Genomic DNA, 12,545 nt, shown 5'->3' on the forward strand with positions numbered 1-12,545 from the left:
CGGCCCCCATAGGCTCATGTTTGAATATTTCATCCCTAGTTGGTGGAACTGTTTGGGAAGGATTAGGAGGTGTGGCCTTGTTGGAGGAGATGTCACTGAGGGTGGGCTTTGAGGTTTCAAAAGCTCATGCTATTCTCAGTTAGGTCTCCTGCTCTCTTGCCCATGCTTGTGGGTTCAGACGTGAGCTCTCAGTAACTGCACCAGCACCATGCCTGCCTGCCTGCCACCATGCTCCTCACCACGATGGTCATAGATGCACACTCTGAAACTGTAAGCCTCATTAAATGCTTTATTCGATAGGTTGCCTTGGTCATAGTGCATTGTCACAGCAGTAGAAAAATGACTAGGACAGGGCCTCAGCTGAGAAAATGCCCCCAGCAGATTGGCCTGTAGGTAAGTCTGTGGGGCATTTTCTTGATGAATGATACAGGAGGACCTAGTTTACTGGGGACAGTGCCAGTCCTGGGCAGGTAATCCTGGTGTGCATAAGAAAGCAGGCTGAGTCGGGCAGTGGTGGCACACGCCTTTAATCCCAGCACTTGGGAGGCAGAGGCAGGCGGATCTCTGTGAGTTCAAGGCCAGCCTGGTCTACAGAGCTAGATCCAGGATAGGAACCAAAACTACACAGATAAACCCTGTCTCAAGAAACAATAACAAAGAAAGGAAGGAAGGAAGGAAGGAAGAAAGAAAGAAAGAAAGGAAGGCTGAGCAAACCATGGGGAGCAAGCCCATAAGCAGCAGCCCTCTATGGCTTCTGCTCCAATTCCTGTCTCCAGGTTCCTGCCCTGTTTGAGTTCCTGCCCTGACCTCTCAGTGACAGACTGTGATGTGGAACTGTAAGCTGAAATCAGCCCTTTCCTCCCCAAGTTGCTCATAGTGTTTTATTACAGCAATAGAAACCTATAACACCCACAGACTTTAAAAAAATATGCTTCCTAGGGAGTGGTGGTACTCACCTTTAGTCCCACCACTCGGAGGCAGAGCCAGGCAGATCTCTGTGAGTTCGAGGCCAGCCTGATCTACAGAGCGAGATCCAGGACAGCTAGAGCTATTACAGAGAAACAACCACAACAACAACAAAAAAGCTTTTGTGTGTATGTGCATGAGCGTGTGCATGTGTGCCTGTGCGTATGAGTGTGTGCATGAGCATGCAAGCACACTCAGGTATACATATGGACATGTGGATGCCAGAGGACAAACTCGGGTGTTATTCCTTGGGGACATGGTCCACCTGCTTCAAATCCAGCCCCTCTAAAGCACCCCCACCACCTCCATTGACCCTTCACATCTGAGTAGAAACTAGCTAGCAAAGCTAGGACCCGGTCCCATCCCCAGGGTGTCCAAGACAGACGCGGGCCACAGCAGGAGTCCTGTACCTCAGTCACAAGCTTTATTGTCCGAACATGGACTCGCCACACTTCCACAATTCCACTGGGGGCGGGGTGGGGGGTGGGGGGCGGGTTATGGGAGGGGATGGCTGAGCCACAGCTGGGTGGCCACACCAGGTAGGCTGAGGGGGCCTTCAAAGGCCAGTGCTTGTGGGGAAATGGCTTCTCGCACACCTACCCGGCGCAAGCCCACTCCAGGGTGGGGCTCAGCCCCTGCCGGTCCCTACTGTGGGAGCCTTTGGCCGTTAGTCCCTAATCCGTGAGCGGCTCCATTGTGCTGGAAAAAGCAGTATCTGGCCCTGTAGTTAGACCACTAAAGCAGCAATTCTGGGCTCTAGGCTGCTGTTTGGTTAAAAGGCGAGTGCTACCCCAAAAGCCAACAGGAAGCAGAAAGGACGGTGGAGGGGCTAATTCACCTGCCCCCTCAACGGGCAAGAGCGTGAGCGGCACCTGCTGGTGCCGGGGTGGTGCTCACGGAGGCCACCTGGGCCATCCGTATGACTTACCACAGCCATCACCCACTGGGAAGATTAGGGGCGGGCCCTCCGTGGGTTGCTGGGGTCTCTGGAGTAACATGGCAGGGACTCCCAGAAACAAAGGGGAACCAGTTCGACTTCTCTCTCGCTCCCCAGCCACCCCCAGCAAAACACCATCTTGGATGCTTGGTTTAAAGAGTTCTGTACCTGTTCTTGCTTGGTTGGCTCCAAGCCCCAACCAGCCTGGCTCGAGGTCAAAGGTGGGGGAAGGAGGATGGGTCTGTGTGCTCACCTAATACTGTAGCCGTCTGCTCGATGGTTTCCGGGCAGCAGGTGGGAGGTGAGTATGCATACTAGCTTGGTGCCGAGCAAGAAGGAGCCTGTCACCCCCAAACCTTCCCTGGCTAAAGAGGCCCACGGGACCTTGTACCAATGTGTACAAGAGGCTCGCACGTGGAGTCAAGAATGCCCTCCCTAGTGTCTGAAGACTGAAGCCCTTCTCAGTGCGAATGCATCCAAGCAGGGGCCCTGCCCCGCCCTTCAGAGGCCTGCAGGGGACCTGGGGACACCAAAGGAAAGGGGGCAGGCAAGTACCCGGGTGCCCCAGACAAGCCTCAGAGCGGCCTGCGATAGCCAAGAGAGGCCCGACTGGATCGCTTCGGCCCTGCAAATTCCAGAAGCGCCGTGGGACAAGAGAGGTTCTCCGGGGCCAGGCCGAGCTGTACCGCACTCTGTGGAAGGCCGTGTCTGTGGGAGCCTCCTGGTCCGGCAGGGGGTTCAGATGGGAATTGTCCACAGCTGTGAGGACAATACAAACACAGTCTTATCTCCAAGGAGACAGTTCTGGCTCCTGCCTGGAGGTGGAGCTGCTGGGAAGCCTGGCAGGGCTCTGGTGTGAATGGGGCCGGTCCGTGGTGTTCCTTGGGGTCAATGTTTGTCCTAGAGAGAACAAGGGTTTGATCATCAAGAGTCTTGAAGGACAAATGGGCAAATGAGGGAGGGACAAAGGGGAAGAGAGCATGCTGGGTAGAGGGAACAGCATGTGTCAAGGCCCTGTGGCAGGAAAAGCCTGGATTCTATAAGGAGATCCAAGAATCTCTGTGGACGATGGATCTGAGGAAATAAGAAGCAAGCCAGGTGGTGGTGGTGCACACCTTTAATCCCAGCACTTGGGAGGCAGAGGCAGGAGGATCTCTGTGAGTTCGAGGCCAGCCTGGACTACCAGAGTGAGTTCCAGGAAAGGTGCAAAGCTACACAGAGAAACCCTGTCTCGAAAACAAAACAAAAAAACAGACTCCAAACCTCAGTCTCCACATCTGGAAGCTATGATGACTATGGTTACAAGGTTGCAGGAAAAACAAACCGCCACATGGTCTAGATAACAGTTCCCAGGGTGGCAGCTACTCTGCCAACCCAACCCTGCCCACAGCTACTTGGCTAGGGACAGCCTTCAAGATCCTTGTTCAAAGCCACGCGGAACAGCTGGAAGGTCAAGGAGCACGCTGAGCTTGTCTTCACTCCAGCTTCACCTGCCTGGGTCACACAGCTAGCTGGGGACACGGATGCTCCTAGACCATGTGCTAAGTCCCTCATGGGTGTTTGCAATGATCTGGGTGGATGCTGGGGGAAAGGTGGGAACCTGGGGGGGCACTCTGTCTCCCAAAACCAAGGGCTGGGGTATGGCTCAGTGGTAGAGCACCTGCCTAGAATCCCCCAGTGAGGGGCTGGGGTGTGGCTCAGTGGTAGAGCCCCTGCCTAGAATCCCCCAGTGAGGGGCTGGGGTGTGGCTCAGTGGTAGAGCCCCTGCCTAGGATCCCCCAGTGAGGGCTGGGGGTGTGGCTCAGTGGTAGAGCACCTGCCTAGAATCCCCCAGTGAGGGGCTGGGGTCGTGGTCAATGCTAAGGCCCTGGGTTCCATTCCCAGAACCACAGGAAAAACAAAAACCCAAAAAAGAAAAGCAGGCCCATGCCTGGATGGGATAGACTAGTACTAGAATCTTCCTAAGCAAGCAACCCAACCCCCGCTGTTACAGAACACAAAACCACACACAAAGCATTCACGTCCCTTTGTATACTTAGTGACTTCGGAGGCTTTTCTGGGAGGCCTGCTGGCGCGCTTACCTCCTGTTTGTGGGCCTTGTCTGGCTGGTGGATGCCGTTGGCAGAACTGGAATTGCCCATGGTCTGTGAGGGATGGGGAGGGGAGGAGGCGCTGAGCAGGCGGCCAGGATGCAGTTCCACAGGTAACCACAAGGGGGGAGCGGTGTTCCCAAGGGGACCGGCCAGGCTCAGAACCAAAGCCTTTTAGATGGGGTTTCCCAGGACGACACTGCTTGCTTCCTTTTCAGACTGGGGTGCCCAGGATGGAGCTGCCTCCCGTTTGGGGCACGGGGTTCCCGGACTCCGCCACCCTCCTCTCGATGGGGGTTCCCGAGGCTGCAGCCCCGCCTGCTCACCGGAGTCCTGTCTGAGCAGCCTCGGAGCGCCTCCACCAGCCTCTCCACCTGCTGGGCCTGGTCCAGCGCGTCCCGCAGGGCATCCTCCGTGCTCACCAGCTGGTGCTGCAACCGCAGCAGCTCCGGCGCCGAGGCCGGGTCAATGAGGGAGTACCGCCTCTGCTCCGACAGGGACTTCTCCTTGTCCTGGACGGGTGGAGGCGTGGGCGTGTTGACCTGCCGGTGTGGCTGCTAACCGGAAACTCCTCAGGCCCCACCTCCCTTCTGGACTTTACAAGGACCCCGCCCCCCCCAGACTTCCCGTTACCACTTCTCCGAGCCCCAGAATTTAAGACCTCCCTCCCCAGTCTCACCCGAGTCCTTCTCATCCCACTAAGCCACAGAGTCAACAGCGACAATACAGTGACGCCCAGGATTCCTCTCTCACTCCCAAGTCCATGTCACATTCCTCCTATCTGTCCCCGGGCCCCTTATAAGTGTCTCCTCTCTCCCCACCACGACATATGATGGTCAGTGTCCACACACTCCACGAAGCCCTCTCACCGAAGCATCCCAAGATGCACCCGGCCGGGCTAGCCTGCTCACTTCTCCCGCTCCACCCTGGGACTCCGGGCCAAGCTCCAGGCAAATCTCACTCCGGGCCAAGCTCCAGGCAAACCTCACTCCGGGCCAAGCTCCAGGACCCATGCTCTTCATATGGCTTCCAGCTTTTCACTACGTTCTTCCCAGCACAGGGCTGGTCCATCAGCCTGGAGCCCCAGGGTACAAATACAAACTCCCCCCTACCTGTATGTACCCCACATGGCTCTGGAACACCCAGCAGCACAGGACCTTGTTTCCTCCTGTGGCACAGAGCTGCACAGGCCAAATGTGGACGTGTGTGTGTGTGTGTGTGTGTGTGTGTGTGTGTGTGTGTGTGTACCGGCACCTGGCCAGGCCAGACATAGGACCAGAATGCTAACAGGGCAGCTGGACCCAATAACCACCATACCTAGGGCCAGGTATGAAACTAGATGGAGTCCATATGCCTAAAGAGATCTTTATTACAGAGTCTCATGTAGTCCAGGCTGGCCCCACTCACCGCTGAACAAGGAGCCCAGCTCCCGCTTCTGGGTGGTTACCTCCCTGCATGGATTTTTTTTTTTACCCTCCACACATGACTGATTTGTGCGCTTTCGGCTCTGGTCAGACCAGGCTGTGTGTGTCGGTGTAGGGGCATCTCTGGCCTAAAAAGGGAGTCCTGGGGCCCCTCCAACGGCTCCGTGCTTGAGATCCTGGAGTTCCTGGATTTTCAGCCCCCTCTGTGATCTCCTGGGCCTGGCAGCAGGCTAGCCACGGAACCCCTTACCCTGAGCCCCACCCCTGGCCTCCACGTACCAGCCCCGTCAGCTTTTCACGCAGGCCCCGGATGTCGTCCTTCAATTTCTGCTCCTTTATCCGCCATTCGGCCTTGTGCACCTCACGGCTCAGGTCTCTCTCGGGCCCTGGGGAGTGGCGGTTGGCTTCCAGCAGCAACACCCTCAGCTCATTCAGACTCCTGGGGTGGGGCGGACAGTCAAGAGAACCGGGGGCATCAGCCCTGCACCTCATTCCCACCATGCAGTAGGAGCCAGGTGCCTGGAGGCCCGTGGCCACCCATGACCACCAGGGGGCGCCAGCCACAAGGCAATGGAGCACCAGAGACCCGCTGTAAAGAAGAGGGGTGAGCCGGCCACACCCAAGAGGAACAGCATTTGGGTGTAGGATGATCAGGAGGACTTGGCTGTACTTAAGAGTTTCGTTTTTGTTTGTTTGTTTTTTTAAAGATTTACTTATTTGCGTTTTATGCGAAAGGGTGTTTGGTCTTCGTGCGTGTCTGTGGACCATGTGGAACACTTGGTGTTCCCCGGGGCCAGAAGATGATGTTGGATCCCCTGGAACTGGAGGGATAGATGTTTGTGAGCCACCATGTAGGCGCTGGGAATCAAACTGGTATCATCTGGAAGAGCAGCCACCTCCCTGGTCTCAGATTTTATTTTATTTTTTTCCATTTTGGTGGTTGTTTTTTTTTTTTTGTTTTTGTTTTTGTTTTTCGAGACAGGGTTTCTCTGTGCGGTTTTGCGCCGTTCCTGGAACTCGCTTTGGAGACCAGGCTGGCCTCGAACTCACAGAGATCTGCCTGGCTCTGCCTCCCGAGTGCTGGGACTAAAGGGTGTGCCACCACCGCCTGGTAATTTTTTTCCATTTTGTTTTGAGACAGGGTTTCATGGAGCATGGACTGGCCTCCAACTCTATGTAGCACCTTGAATTCCTGACCCTCCTGCCTCCCCCTCCCAAGTCTGATGATTACAGTCACAGGCATTATGTCTGGTGTACGTGGTGCGGGATGTGGAATCCTGGGTGTCGTGGACGCCAGTCAGGCTCTCTACCCACGGAGCCACATCCCTCAGCCCCACGGTAATCTCTCGAATACTGGGATCACAGGCGCGCACCGCTGGGCTGGGCTATCCGTCTGGGTTTAGAAATAAAATGAGAGAAGTATTTCAAAGTCAGAGGGGGGCTGGGGGGCTGGCTCAGGGGTAAAGGCACTTGCCGCTAAGTTTGAGGACATGAGTTCAACCCCTGTGGCCCTTACGGTGAAAGAGAGAACTGAGTCCTGCAAGCTGTCCTCTGGACTTCACACATTCTGTGTCTCACACAACCTCTCATTGAAAACCATTTTGCTGCTGCTCACGTTAGATGAGCTGGGCATGGCTCACCCCATAAACCTAACACGGGGAAGCTGAGGCCGGAGGACTAGGGGGTTCAAGGCAAGCCTAGGGTATGCAGAGAGGCCTGATCTGAAGAAAAAAGCTGGGGCTGGAGAAATGGCTCAGTGGTTAGGAACACTGGACCTCTTTCAGAGGTCCTGAGTTCGAGTCTCAGTTCCATCTGTAACCCCAGATCCAGGGGGTCTCATGCCCCCCTTCCAGTTTCCACAGGCACCTGTATACACATGGTGCACCTTCAGGCACACACACCTGAAATTATAAATAAGCAAATCCTTAAAAAGAAAAAAAAGGGGTTGGGGATTTAGCTCAGTGGTAGAGCGCTTGCCTAGCAAGCACAAGGCCCTGGGTTCGGTCCTTAGCTCCGGGGGAAAAAAAAAAAAAAAAGGAAAAAAAAAAGCCCCACAAAAGTTCTGAGTAAACTTAATTATTTTTACAAGTGGCAAGATATCCCTAAGACCACAATGTGAGGGCAGCACTCATCTTTCTCAAATGCGCTGCTTGGAGAGCTGTGAGGGACTCTGAGGGGCTGGAGAGATGGTTCAGGGGTCAAGAGCACTTACTGCTCTTTCAGAAGAGCCGAGCTGCGTTCCCAGCACCCACGTGGCAGCTCACAACCATCTGTATCTCAATTTCCCAGGGATCTGATATCCTCTTCTGACCTCCGTGAGCACCGGGCACACACGAGGTACCCAGATTTACATGCAAGCAAAACACTCATATACCTAAAATAAACACATCTAAGAAGATTCAAAAGAAGCCGGCGGTGGTGGCGCACGCCTTTGATCCCAGCACTAGGGAGGCAGAGGCAGGCGGATCTCTGTGAGTTCGAGGCCAGCCTGGTCTACAGAGTGAGTTCCAGGACAGCCAGGGCTGCACAGAGAAACTCTGTCTCAAAAAATAAAAACAAAACAAAACAAATGATTAAGAAGAAGGAAGGAAAAAAAGGACGCGGCAGCCTCACCGGAGCTGAGCCCTGAATCACTCACCGCTCCTTCCGTAGCAACTCCTGGCTAATGTGGACCAGCTGGCCCGAGGCATCATGGGTCTTCCGAGACACGGCCTCCAGCTCCGCCTCCAGACGCCTCTTTTCCTTCAGGACTGAATCCATCTTCTTCTCTCCTGATTTGCACTTGTTCTCCAGGGCTGGGGGAAGCCACAAGGAGAGTTCAAACACAAACGGGAACTGGGGGTGTGGCTCAGTGGGTAGAGTGCTGGCCCAGCAAATCAGAGGCCCTGGGTTCGATTCTCAGCACCCTGGGTTTCGGGAGACCCCCATCTCAAACACCAATGAGAGGCTCGTCTAGTCAGGATGATTGTTACCCTAAGAGGCAGGCGGTGCGATAAGCATTGTGCAAAGGTCTGTAACTCCAACACCAGGGAGACTGAGGCAGGAGGATCACTATGAACTTGAAGTCACAGTGGTGATACAGTGAGTTTCAGGACAGAGACCCTGTCCCCGACAACAACAACAACAACAAAGAGTCAAGGCCTAGCATGCATTTCGCCCTGGGCTCCATCCCCAACATCACTTAAACCAGGCATGGAAGTGCACACCCGTCCTCCCAGCACCTGGGAGGCAGAAGGAGGGTTAGAAGTTCAAGGCCATCCTCAGCTATGTTGGGAATTCAACAGAGCTCAAAACATGCCTCAAAAGGGAAGAAGGAAAAGGTCGTGTCCGAGTTAGTACTGTCAACTGGACACAGCCTAGCGTGGACTGAAGAGAACTGTAACTGAGGAACTGACTTTATCAGGCTGCTCTGTGGGTCTGCGGACCCAGCCCACTGTGGGCGGCACCATTCCCTAGACAGGTGGTCCTGGGCTGTACCACAAAGCTCACAACACACAAGGTGTCTACCACGCCAGCAGGCAACTTTCCCTGTGGTTTCTGCCTCAAGCTCCCGCTTGAGTTTCTGCCCTGACTTCCTTCAGTGATGGGCTGTGACCCGGAAGTACAAGCCCAGCTCTACCAAGCCGGCAACCCTGGCTCTCTGGGATGAGGATGCATGACAGGTCACCGTGGCTGTTTTTTTTTTATCCAGACAAGGAAAAAAACTGAAGCTAAGTCTTCACTTTTGGCCTTGGGAGAGTCAAGCAGCTCACTGACCTTTCTCATGACCCCTGAGGCCAGGTAAATGTAACCAGGACTGGAAGAAAAGGAGGATGGGGGTGATCCCTCCCTCAGGGGTGGGAGGGGTGTTCCTAGGGCAATGCCAAAGGCACTTTGAACCAGTGAGTCCCACAGTCACCAATTCCAGCCTTCCAGCCTCTCCCAGGCCCTCTTTGCGTACTCTGCTTTCCGAGGTGGTCCAGATTCTATATTCTATTTCTTTTACAAGACTGTAAATGTCTTATGTAGCCCAGGCTGGCCCCAACATTTCAACGCCGCCTTGAACTTCCTGATCGTCCTGTCTCTGCCTCCTGAATGCTGGGATTACTGGTGTGCAGTACCACGCAGGGATCCCTGCAGGTCAGCCCATCTCTCCCGGGGACCAGGGGCTGCATGGAAGAGGCCCGTGAGAAACTCAAGTCTTCAAGAAGGCCACGCAGAGAACTTGGTGGGATCGAGGGGCATGGACTCAGTTGGCTCTGGGGAGAAGGCAGCGCCTCCGCATCATCTGATCACTCGGCAGAGCCCAGGATAGCTCTCAAGCAGGTAGACCAGCCCAGCTGGACCTGCAGAGCCAGCCTCCACCAACCCCCAACCTCTGGCCCTAGGGAGGGAGACTTACCACTTACTTGGGCCCTGAGCATGTCCATCTGGGATGTCAAGGCTGTCACCTCTTTGTCCCTCTTGTTCAGTTTGTCCTGCAGGCCTAGGAGAGGAAGAGAAGACAGGGGACCCATGAGCACCCCAGGCCCAGTAATGTAAGGGGTGACCCTCCTGGGGGCATCCTAAAAGGGGTCACACTCAGCCTCTCTGTCAAAGATCTTTTCTCACCGTCTGAGTCGCCCCACACAGAGGAAGATGGCCCCATAGTGTGTGGTTTAGAAAACACGAGTCTCTATCTCCTTGGTTTCCCCAAGCAAAAGAAGTCGAAACAATGAAATAAAGATGGCGGCCTCAGAACCATCAAGGCGCTCCTGCTTTGGATTGCTTCCCAAACCCACCAGGAAGATGCTTCGAAGCCTGTGGATGTTCTCAAGTTAGCTTATCACCTGTCTCTTGCACATAGCCCAGGCTGGCCACAAATGTATCACACAGCCGAGGATAACCTTGAACTTCTGACCCTCCTGCTTCCACGTCTATAGGATCAGACATGCATCACCATGCCCAGGTTTATGTGGTTGGTGGGGGCGGAACCAGGGCTTCTCCCAGGCCAGGCAAGCACCCCACTAAGCCACATCCTCAGCCCCAACATATACCTACTTTTCTTGAAATACCATCTTGATATGTAGCCCAGGCTAGACTTGATCTCATGGGAAGCCTATCTCACATAATTATTTTTTTGAGACAGGGTCTCCATATGTAGCCCTGGATAGCCTTGAACTCATGGTAATTTTGTCTCAGCCTCCCTAGTGCTGGGATTATAAATGCATGCCACCATGCCTCGCTGGCTTATGTCTACTTTTTAAAAATAAGGTAAAAAACCAAACAAGTTACAAGAGCCAGCAGTAGGTAGAGAGGCTTCTGTAATTCCATCTTATTCCACACTCCATTTTCTAGAGCGAACCATTACCAAGGTAAGAGCTGTTCACCACTTGGAGACCAAGGCTCCTGCAATTTGCCATTTTAACACACATCCTCTAGTTCCCCATGTCTATAAATATCCCAGGCAGGAAAGGTGGTCCTTCAGTTTTTTGTTTGTTTGTTTTTTTTGAGACGGGGTTTCTCTGTGTAGTTTTGGTGCCTGTCCTGGATCTCACTCTGTAGCCCAGGCTGGCCTCGAACTCACAGAGATCCGCCTGCCTCTGCCTCCTGAGGGCTGGGATTAAAGGCGTGCGCCACCACCGCCCGGCGGTCCTTCGGTTTTTAATTGTTTACAAATTCCACTTATTTATGGTTGTGCAGATGTGTGCGGGGATGTGCCACAGCTTGTGGGTGGGGCAGCCTGTGGGTCAGAGGGCAACCTGCAGAAATCGAGTCTCTCCCCAACCATGTGCCAGCCAGGGTATGGAACTTAACCCCTCAGGCTTGGCCGCAAGTGTCTTTACCTGCAGGGCCGCCTCACGGGCCCACGGGAAGGTGGTTTGTGAGACTCTGAGATGCCTGCTCCTTCCCTGATTCTGTGACATCCTCCCCCGAGGGGTGGCTTCACACATCACGTGCCTCAATGAGGAGCTGGTGACAGACCTCGTGACTCAGCTCCAAGGCCACCCCCAGCTATCTTTCCACAAAGCCCGGGCTCCTACCCGAGGCTACTCACCCTCCACAGTCTCCTTCATCCGAATCTTCTCCTCAGAAAGGTCATTGGGCTCGATCACCTGAAAGGACAGTCCTGTAAGAGGACACACCTGCCACCCTACCCAGGCCAACTTATACCTCAACCTGGGGATGCAGGGACCCAATATGCCAGCAGGGGGCGCAGACACAGCTGGACTCTTCTGATTAAAGAGAAGCCCAGGTTGGCTTCCAGAAGCTCCCTCAAAGGATTCCTCTGCAGCCCCTGAAACACTATTTTGGGGAGTAAGGAACAAAGGATGGACCTTAGGGCTTCTCCATATTAAGCAGATGCTCTAGGCCATGCTCTTAGCCCCTCACTGGGGGATTCTAGGCAGGTGCTCTACCACTGAGCCACACCCCAGCCCCTCACTGGGGGATTCTAGGCAGGTGCTCTACCACTGAGACACACCCCAGCCCTTTTTAATATTTCATTTTCACCGCTGACTCATTAGGTCATATAAACCAGCTTTCAACTCACTCTGCACCCTCAAGCTTGTGATCCTCCGACCTCAGCCTCCTCAGTGGCTAGAATTATGGTACTGTATCACCAGGTCTGGTTTGAATATCTCCTTGACTAAAAATGTCTATTACTTTAAGTCGGTGTCTCTTTTCTCAAAAGCTGCCTTGGGAATCTTCCAGTCGTTTCCAGGAAACTGGTCTTGATGCTCTAATCATAAAACAAGCACTGAATGTATACAGCAGAGCCCAGGGCCAGCTCCTCTACGGACTTCCTTAACCTGCTTTCTTCCAATACTTATTTAATAGTAAACTCAGAAGCCAAGGAAGAAACAGCTGACTGAAAAAGACAAATTGAGGATCTGGGTAGACGACTCAGTTGGTAAAGTACTTGCCTTGAATTCAGTAGGGCTCGAGTTTGGGCCCCAGAACCCACATAAAAAAAAGCTGGGCTGGGCAGTGGTGGCGCACGCCTTTTATCCTAGCACTTGGGAGGCAGAGCCAGGTGGATTTCCGTGAGTTCGAGGCCAGCCTGGTCTACAGAGTAAGATCCAGGACAGGCACCAAAACTACACAGAGAAACCCTGTCTCAAAAGACAAACAAACAAACAAAAAACCCAAACAAACAAACAAAACCCA

At 54.0% G+C, this 12,545-nt stretch overlaps 1 protein-coding gene across 6 annotated transcripts in view; it reads right to left on the reverse strand.

Annotated features, from left to right (window-relative positions):
* Positions 1 to 1,368: 1,368 nt before the first annotated feature.
* Positions 1,369 to 12,545, reverse strand: part of Clip2 (CAP-Gly domain containing linker protein 2) — a 64,411-nt gene continuing 53,234 nt past the window's right edge. For 2 of the 6 annotated variants that reach the window (XM_028870108.2, XM_028870111.2), the window contains 7 exons: positions 11,434 to 11,491; positions 9,799 to 9,882; positions 8,056 to 8,212; positions 5,697 to 5,856; positions 4,320 to 4,505; positions 3,985 to 4,047; positions 1,369 to 2,662 (listed from right to left, as the gene is read on the reverse strand). In XM_028870108.2, coding sequence (XP_028725941.1) covers positions 2,642 to 2,662; positions 3,985 to 4,047; positions 4,320 to 4,505; positions 5,697 to 5,856; positions 8,056 to 8,212; positions 9,799 to 9,882; positions 11,434 to 11,491 — 729 coding nt within the window. In that variant the 3' untranslated portion in view covers positions 1,369 to 2,641. Of the gene's footprint in view, positions 2,804 to 3,984; positions 4,048 to 4,319; positions 4,506 to 5,696; positions 5,857 to 6,569; positions 6,811 to 8,055; positions 8,213 to 9,798; positions 9,883 to 11,433; positions 11,492 to 12,545 lie in introns of those variants that run through there. The other 4 variants (XM_028870109.2, XM_028870112.2, XM_037198296.1 and 1 more) reach the window with 3 other exon arrangements.

This window comes from Peromyscus leucopus, chromosome 23 (assembly GCF_004664715.2).
Source record: "Peromyscus leucopus breed LL Stock chromosome 23, UCI_PerLeu_2.1, whole genome shotgun sequence".
Classification (NCBI taxonomy): domain Eukaryota; kingdom Metazoa; phylum Chordata; class Mammalia; order Rodentia; family Cricetidae; genus Peromyscus; species Peromyscus leucopus.